This window comes from Glandiceps talaboti, chromosome 17 (genome assembly GCF_964340395.1).
Source record: "Glandiceps talaboti chromosome 17, keGlaTala1.1, whole genome shotgun sequence".
Classification (NCBI taxonomy): domain Eukaryota; kingdom Metazoa; phylum Hemichordata; class Enteropneusta; family Spengelidae; genus Glandiceps; species Glandiceps talaboti.
In genome coordinates, this window is record NC_135565.1 from 3891642 (window position 1) to 3900623 (window position 8982).

The following is an 8982-nucleotide window of genomic DNA, read 5'->3' on the forward strand; positions in this document are numbered from 1 at the left end:
AATCACACTTGACAAGGTGGTCACTGTTGATCGTAGCTGGCACCCGTTGGATTGTATACCCAAGATCAAAAGTCATTTGAAATTCGATGTTATGAACAGTTCTATCACTAGTTTACATTCAAATAATCAGTGTGGCAATAAAACCCATGGAAGCTTCCATTGTACATGGTTGAGTGCCAAAACTACAACCAAAGCCAAAGGCTACTAAATTTGAAAGTTCACCCATTTTTTGTATAAAGACCTCTCATAATGCACCAGTCACAAGCTCAGACACATGCTACCACTCAGGCTCAGTTAGTTTTGTTTACGATGACAAACAAACAAATGTAAAAACAAACAAACAACTGAATAATAAACAAACAAACAAATACTGACCGCCCAAAATAGTCACACTTAGCAGATACAGATATAAACCTAAATTCCTTGCATAAATCATGAAATTGCAAGACTACCCTTAGGGGAGAACCATTTGATTTCTGGGGGTGGGGGTGGAGGATTTTGAAAAATTGTCGGCAGGTGAAGGAGAAAAAAAAGATAATTAGTTTCCCGTATTAAATGGCTTGAGAAAAAAATGTAAACAAATTTGCATTGCTTCTACATATGGAAAATATAATTTGATGCAGGACTGACAATAGAAAAAAAAATTGCTGTCACAGTGATGGGAAATATTTTTTGCTGCCATACCCACTTCCTCCACCCCCCAGAAATCTAATGGTTCTCCCCTTACGGAAGGCATTCAGTTTAAATCTGGTATTGTATTGTTTAATTTATTTTATAAAGCTTTTAATTAGAAGCTATGAATACTAAAAAGTTAATTATTTGAAAGGAATTGTCTTGGTGCACGCATAAACATTCTATGACATTAAATTCGGTTGAAAGGAAGACCTAAATTTTACCAAAAAATATTAAACGTCTTTGCAGTATTTCATAGTAAGATTTACATTATTTTGATTGTATCACAACATATTTTTAAAACAGTTTATCACAAGATCAACAAAGGGAATAGGGAACTTGCAATCCAGACTGAGCATGCTCAGACGCAAAGGACTATGGGATTATCTGTGGTTATTATAATACCTAACCTGGAGCTACCAATAAAAAACCTCCCACAATGGTCAGGGTGACTATGAATTGATTATTCGTGGTTGCAAACAATGTAACAGTTTTGTTTACAATACCAATTCATTAGTATTTATTATCACATTTCCCATGATGCAACATTTAACATGGCGGGTTTGCAAGTTCTTGGCAAGTTTGGGTCTTAATTTGTTCATACGCGGACCTACTGTTAGTGGTAAAAGTTGTGTTGTCCAGAAAATCTTTGAATATCTGTCATGTGCACATGGCAAAAATACCATTAAGACTGTATGCCCTACTGGTGCTGCTTTCAGTGTATATGAAGATTTGCCAGTCAAAGCTGAGACTGTATTACTTTGGGCTTGGCTTGGCAGACCAATCCATAAATGCCATTGTCAACAACAACAACAACAACAACAACAACAACAACAACAATAACAAAGAAAAAAGAGGTCACCAAAAGATTACAAGAAGTACCAGTCATCATTGTTGACGAGATTTCTATGCTAAGTGCAAGAATTTTTAACATGATATGAATAATTTCCCAACAATGCAGAGAAAATAGTCAACCATTTGATGGAATTCAAATAATTGGAGTAGGTGATTTCTATCAATTGCCACCAGTTCCTTACTGTCAATCCAGGCTACTATGCTTTCACAGCTCAACTTTGGACACCCACATTCAAACACTCAGTGCTTTAAAAGACAATATACAGACAGCAGAGTTAAACTCTTTTACTCCAAACTTTGAATTCCATACGAATTGGACAGTGTGATGCAGAAACTGAATATTTCCTGAAAACATTGGAGAAGTCATTACCAAATCAACAAACATCTTTACCAACACATATTTACTTCACAAATGTAGATGTGGCCATGGATTTCCACAATATGTATGGACTGGGCCGTTTACCTGGTCAGTGCCATGTATTCAAGGCAGTGGATCAGAAGAGAAGTGGATAAAGGTTGTATTGCTCTGAAGACCCTTCAGGTAAAAGAAGGAGCACCTGTTATGCTTCTATCATAACATATCTAAAGATTTACACAATGGTTCCATTGGTACTTTCAAATTTATTGATGAAAATGGAATCCAGTTGTCTTATTCCAGAGTACAGAAATAAATTCAATAAGCAGTAACACGAAGAACATGGATAATTAGAAATGAACAAGGCATGGAAATTGGCAGGCGTAACCAATTTCCATTTAAATTATGTTGGGCGATTACGGCACACAAGTCTCAAGGACAGACTTTACTTTGTGTTGTCATTCATTCTGGCAATGAATTTGTCACTGGTTAATTATAAATGTATGTGGCCCTATCGAGAGCCAAATCCACTGAGTCATTGCAAGTTATTGGGTTTTCAAAGGAATGAATGCTACCCGTTAACCAAACTGTTTCATCATTCTACCACGTACCCCTTCAACTTTAGACGAACATCTGACAGCGACCTGCTGCAAAGAATTACAACCTAAAGTTAATGATGATGGTGATGAGGAGGAGTTTGTGAAAGATATGTATGGAGGGGAAGATGAAGTTGACGAAAGCATGATAGATCTCAGAGATCTATACACCATCATGGAAATAAATGGGAGTGAACTTAAAGACATACGTAATGATTTCAGCTCATCAACCTTTTTTAATGAACTCAAGGAGATATCATCCTTTGCTGAAGACGTTAACTCACTCTCATGGGAAATGAATTCAGTTATTGATAAACTTGAAACAGATCAAGAAACACTGGTGTTATTCATCAGAATCCGGTGGTTAAAGATATACAGTGACACCAAGAAAAATACAGAAATAAGTGATAACCTCAGACTGAAGCGGACTGACTTTACTAAGATGGCTTGCAACTCCATGGATTATTAAATGTCGAAAGTCTCATGGAAAGAAGCAGTATCACTATTTAGGATTTCTGTATCACAAATGAAGAATGCACACCATACACTACTGACAAACATAATGATCAAAATACATGACACACAAATGCACATCCCTTCTGCAAAAATAATCAACAAGACACCAGAACTGAGATTGCGAATGTTGAATGTATTGAATGTATGGACAACGGCCAAGAACGTAAACGACAACATAAAGGTTGAATATCAGTGTAAACAGGCATTGGAATATCTCACCACTCGTGAGTCTCCTTTGCAATAAATATACACACTATCCAGAAACGTTGAGAGTTAGTGACAGTCATCAATATGCAAAACATCGACTATTTCATGTTACGGGCAGTACATACGCATACTTATTTTTCATGAAGCTTAAACACACTTTGCTGGCATTGTTGTGAGATATTCAAACATGGGTGCTGGACAGTTCCTGAAAGACGTCAGACGCCAATGCCAAATTAAAAAGACACCTACTCACAGGAAAAAAATGAAATATACCTAGCAAAAAGACCATACCCCTCGCAACATTCAAATGATGGTGTGTATTGCACAAAGGTAAAAAAGTGGGATTGTATGGGCATGTTAATATACAATTTTCAAAACTTATCACAAACTTAGCAGGTGTGCTACAATGCCATTGGCACTATTTTTCAGGTTTTGCTCTTATATGATTTGTAACACACCTAATCCACTTCCTGTGTTGTGATTTGTCAATACATGGTCGTGTAGTGTTTAGATTCATTGGCGTGTTTACCAGTCAACAATTTCGTACTGATACTTGCATGGCTATCATCACCAAAACCTGGTGACTGATAAAGTGATAGGTGCATGTGTACATGATTTCACAGCAGACGGAAATGACAACATTATCTGCTGGTGGAAAATCCACAACTTTTACAATTTTCTGAAGACACACTAGGCTTGTCACCCTTGTGTCAGAAGGATTTTTGAATGAACAAAACTGGTAAAGAAGAAAATGCTAGAGTCTATAGATTCCTCCCTTCACTGTTGTCATATGGTAACTATGGGTAACCCTAAAGCGTATCTACAATTGTGAACATTTTGAAGGGGTCGGTGTTTATTTGTTTGTGTGTGTTTGTTTGGTTGACCGTTTTTGTTTGTTTGTTTGTTTTTTGTTTGCTTGTTTGTATTATACAACTACCTGAGCCTGAGCCCCCTGTGATGCTACATGTAGGAATTCAAACTTGGTGCCTGCTGTTTATGGGTTCTATTACATCTGATAGATAGGAGCCATCACACCAAGGGGTGCCAGTGATAATCAACAGTCACCACTGAGACAACTCTGCTTTCTTTGTGTAGACATAAACATTGTCTACTGCTACATAGAGATCGCCACGATAAGGTGATCATTGTAGGTACATGCACTTTCAACAATCATCGTCAAGTTAGTCTTCGAATTCCGTTAAGAATCAACTTCATAAAGTTCAAATGTAAAGATATTGAGTGTGTATTGTCATACACACTGAACAGTATAGATTCACCTGTAGGTAAACACATTTGTGTATCTGTACACTCAATATGGAATTCCAATCAAATTGATTTCTGGGTTCCTCATCTCAAAATAAGCGCCAAACTGCAATCACTGTTGCTGTACTTCTTCTGGATACAACTAACGCCTAATTGATATGTATATTATCTAATTATTGGCATTTTGTCAATTTTCAGTGAATATATTTTTTGTCAAATTGACAACATAATATTCCACTAACATCTAGTACAACTTTAATGTATTCGATTAATTGTGGATGGGTTCACATCAACATGCAGTTGATGTTAATGTTCACGCCCAATTTACAGCCAAGCTGTACTAATGTTTTTATTAGGTGATTAATAACACAAAATTCTAATCAAGAGCTGGCTAAATTCTCTGTGACTGCAGATCACACAACATATGCATTTGCCATGCGATTGATACATATGTTCTTATTTCCACCAATATGTTTATCGTGAATCGATGGTGATAAATTGATAATTCCTCATGGACCAATTGAAAGGTATTGCTAGTGTGACAGACAATCCAACACAGAATCTATGCTATGATGTGCAAATCTAAGTGCACAAGCTAATGACATATTTGCGTTATTGCCACAAAACCGGGTCAGGGTCTCGTTTTACAGATTGACAGCCACTTTCCTGGGGTTTAGAATGGCGACCCGTGACGACAATATTGGAGAATCCTTCGGGCATCGAATGGTTGAGTGGCTGGGCGAGCGAGCGAGTGAATGAGTGAGTGAGTGAGTGAGTGAGTGAGTGAGTGAGTGAGTAAGTGAGTGAGTGCGTGAGTGAGTGAGTACCCTGTGTTACTTAGCACATGATTTTCCAAAGTGTAAATTACATGGCATGGACATCAATGAGAAAACCATCATGGCTGCTAAATCACGCGTACATACGATGCAACTCTCGAACGTGATCTTTCACCTTGGTGACGCAAATTAAATGTCATGTCGAAGTTTGACATGGTGTACTGCATAAATGTCGTTCATGATGTAGGTCAACCTGACCTACTTATCAAAGAAATCGGACAACTGCTCAAGGATGATGGATATTTCGTAATGTACGATGTTGCAGGACACACAGAACATGCTGAAAACATAAACCGCCCTCAGGCGCTAGGCGACTACCAATTGTATAATGATTCTCTGCCGCTGCATACCTTTGTCATTCTACACAGAAGGTGGTGCTGGTTTAAATGCAATGTGGGGTCAAGAAAGGGCACTTGAAGTTCTTGCTGAAAACGGCTTCAAGTGTCTTGATTATGAAGAAACAGCTAGCAAAGTCTATGTTATATTTTACTGCAGTGTAGTTATGATTTAGTCTTATTGAACTCGTGAGGCACTGCAGCGATTTAAATTAAGGAGACACTTTTTGCATTTACCTTTTTCTCATAGACAATAAATAAGAAACAAACTTGTTTTCAGAGTTTTATTCCCTGACACTTCCTATGACGTTATTGACTGCATTGTCAATATATCTTCCATTTTTCGAGAAAGGGTCAGTCTTAATATTATCGAGATTTACGAATGTACAATATTTTGCAGATGGTACATATTACAACTTTGTTTGAAGGTACCACAGATTTTTGGAAATTTTTTAAGCAATTTATTCCAACTTCCAATTGTAAAAACCCCACTTTTTTAACAAGTCAAGGTAATGAAATTTCAGAAATACAAGAAATGGCTAATGTGTTCAACAATTTTTTCACAAATGTAGCTTCTGAGTATATCAAACAAACAGATAACAACAATGATGACAATATTAATAAATTGAAACACTTTGTTTCATGTAATCTCCCAAACGATAACAAATTTGCCATCCCTTTGCTCCAAGAAGCCGAAGTTACAAAATTTCTCAGGAGTATTGATTGCAAAAAGTCAACAGGTCTAGATGGCATTAGTCCTCGCTTTTTGAAGATTGGTGCAACTCAAATAACATCTAGTCTCACTGCAATTTTCAATCATTCAATTTCCTCTGGGACATTTCCTGTTCAGTGGAAATCTGCAAAAGTGACACCATTGTATAAAAAGGTGCAAGAGATATTGTATCAAATTACAGACCTATTTCCATATTGCCTGTCTTATCAAAAAATTTAGAAAGACATGTTCACACTCACTTCTATAACTTTTTGTGCACTTAATTACAAGTTCTTGTCAAACAAACAATCAGGATTTCGCAAGTTTCACTCATGTCAATCAGCATTAACAAATATCACTAACTCATGGTACCAAGAAATCGATAAGGGAAATCTCATAGGCGTCCTACTTGTTGATTTCAGAAAGGCTTTTGATCTTGTTGATCACAATATCTTACTACAAAAACTTAGAATTTATGGATGCTCAGAAAATACTATGTTGTTTTTCACATCATATTTGGAGGAAAGAAACCAGATGGTTTCATTCAATGGGGCATTTAGTAATTCTTGTCAAGTCTCTGTGGGTGTACCACAGGGATCTATCTTAGGCCCCTTATTCTTTCTACTTTTCATCAATGATCTTCCTTTATTTACAAATACATCTGATCTTTACATGTATGCAGATGACACAGCTGCACATGTCGCCAGTACTAATTTGAAAGAAATTGAGAATAAGCTTAATCAAGAAATGCATCACATCTCGCACTGGTGTAACCTTAATAATTCATGTGTATCAATTCACAGAAAACAAAAGCAATGATCCTTGGAACTTCTCAAAGAAAAGCCAGAATTGATGTATCATTTAATGTCTTATGTAATGGAGATCTACTGGAGTGTGTTACACATGATAAATTGTTGGGTATAATCATTGATGATACCTTAAGCTGGGAAAAACAAGTCAATTCTGTATGTAAAAGTATCGCTTTTAAGTTACTTCAACTCAGACGTATTCGCCCCTTTCTAACTAAAAGGGCCATGATGAGTTTTTATAATTGTTTTATTCTACCCCATTTTGATTACTGTTCCAACATATGGGGTCACTGTTCCATCAAACTTTTAGTGCGCATTGAGCGACTCCAGAAAGCTGTTGCACGAGTTCTTTTAGATTGTGATTATAACACTTCTAGTGATGTTTTATTCCGTACATTGCATTGGACACCATTCAGAAAACGGGTTTTATATAATGAGTCAATTTTAATGTATAAAGTACAAAACAATTTAGCACCGGATTATTTGAATTTTTTAAAAAGGATACACAATGTTCATAGTCGGAATACTAGATCTGCTGCCAGGGAAGATTTATACATTCCAAAACATAGAACCGAGTTTTTAAAGAAAAGTTTTACCTACAGTGGTGTAAAAATATGGAACAGTTTACCACTTGACTTAAAATCATGTCCCTCACTGCAGACTTTTAAAAGCAAATGTAAATATCATTTTTCAATTTCAAGTGATTCATAATTTCAGTAGTGTATTGTTGATTTTCGTATATTTTGTTATTGTACCTATTATATTTTTGCTTGTTTTGTCCTCATTTGATGTGTGCAGTATTTAATGTATATATATTGTATATATTTTAATGTTTTTCTCGACACTGTGTGAGAAGAGCCACTGGCTCAACAGTCTATCGAGTTTAAATAAAGTCTAATAATAATAATAATAATAATACATATTACAACCATACTGCCTACATGGTAGTCACAGATGGTACAAATTACAACCATACCGCCTACATGCCAGTCACAGATGGTACATATTACAACCATACCGCCTACATGCCAGTCACAGATGGTACATATTACAACCATACTGCCTACATGCTAGTCACAGATGATACATATTACAACCATACTGCCTACATGCTAGTCACAGATGGTACATATTACAACCATACCGCCTACATGGTAGTCACAGATGGTACATATTACAACCATACCGCCTGCATGCCAGTCACAGATGGTAAATATTACAACCATACCGCCTACATGCCAGTCACAGATGGTACATATTACAACCATACTGCCTACATGCCAGTCACAGATGGTACATATTACAAGCATACCGCCTACATGCTAGTCACAGATGGTACATATTACAACCACACTGCTTACATGGTAGTCACAGATTGTACATATTACAACCATACTGCCTACATGGTAGTCACAGATGGTACATATTACAACCATACTGCCTACATGCCAGTCACTGATGGTACATATTACAACCATACCGCCTACATGGTAGTCACAGATGATACATATTACAACCATACCGCCTACATGGTAGTCACAGATGGTACATATTACAACCATACTGCCTACAAGCCAGTCACAGGTGGTAAATATTACAACCATACTGCCTACATGGTAGTTACAGATGTTACATATTACAACCATACCGCCTACATGCCAGTCACAGATGGTACATATTACAACCATACTGCCTACATGGTAGTCACAGATGATACATATTACAACCATACTGCCTACATAGTAGTCACAGATGGTACATATTACAACCATACCGCCTACATGCCAGTCACAGATGGTACATATTACAACCATACTGCCTACATG

At 36.8% G+C, this 8982-nt stretch overlaps 1 protein-coding gene across 1 annotated transcript in view; it reads left to right on the forward strand.

The window, feature by feature from the left end:
- Positions 1 to 2947, forward strand: part of LOC144448617 (D(3) dopamine receptor-like) — a 16725-nt gene extending 13778 nt beyond the window's left edge. The window contains exon 5 of the mRNA XM_078138894.1: positions 2508 to 2947. Within this exon, the coding sequence (XP_077995020.1) occupies positions 2508 to 2947 (440 nt within the window). The remainder of the gene's footprint in view (positions 1 to 2507) is intronic.
- Positions 2948 to 8982: the final 6035 nt, after the last annotated feature.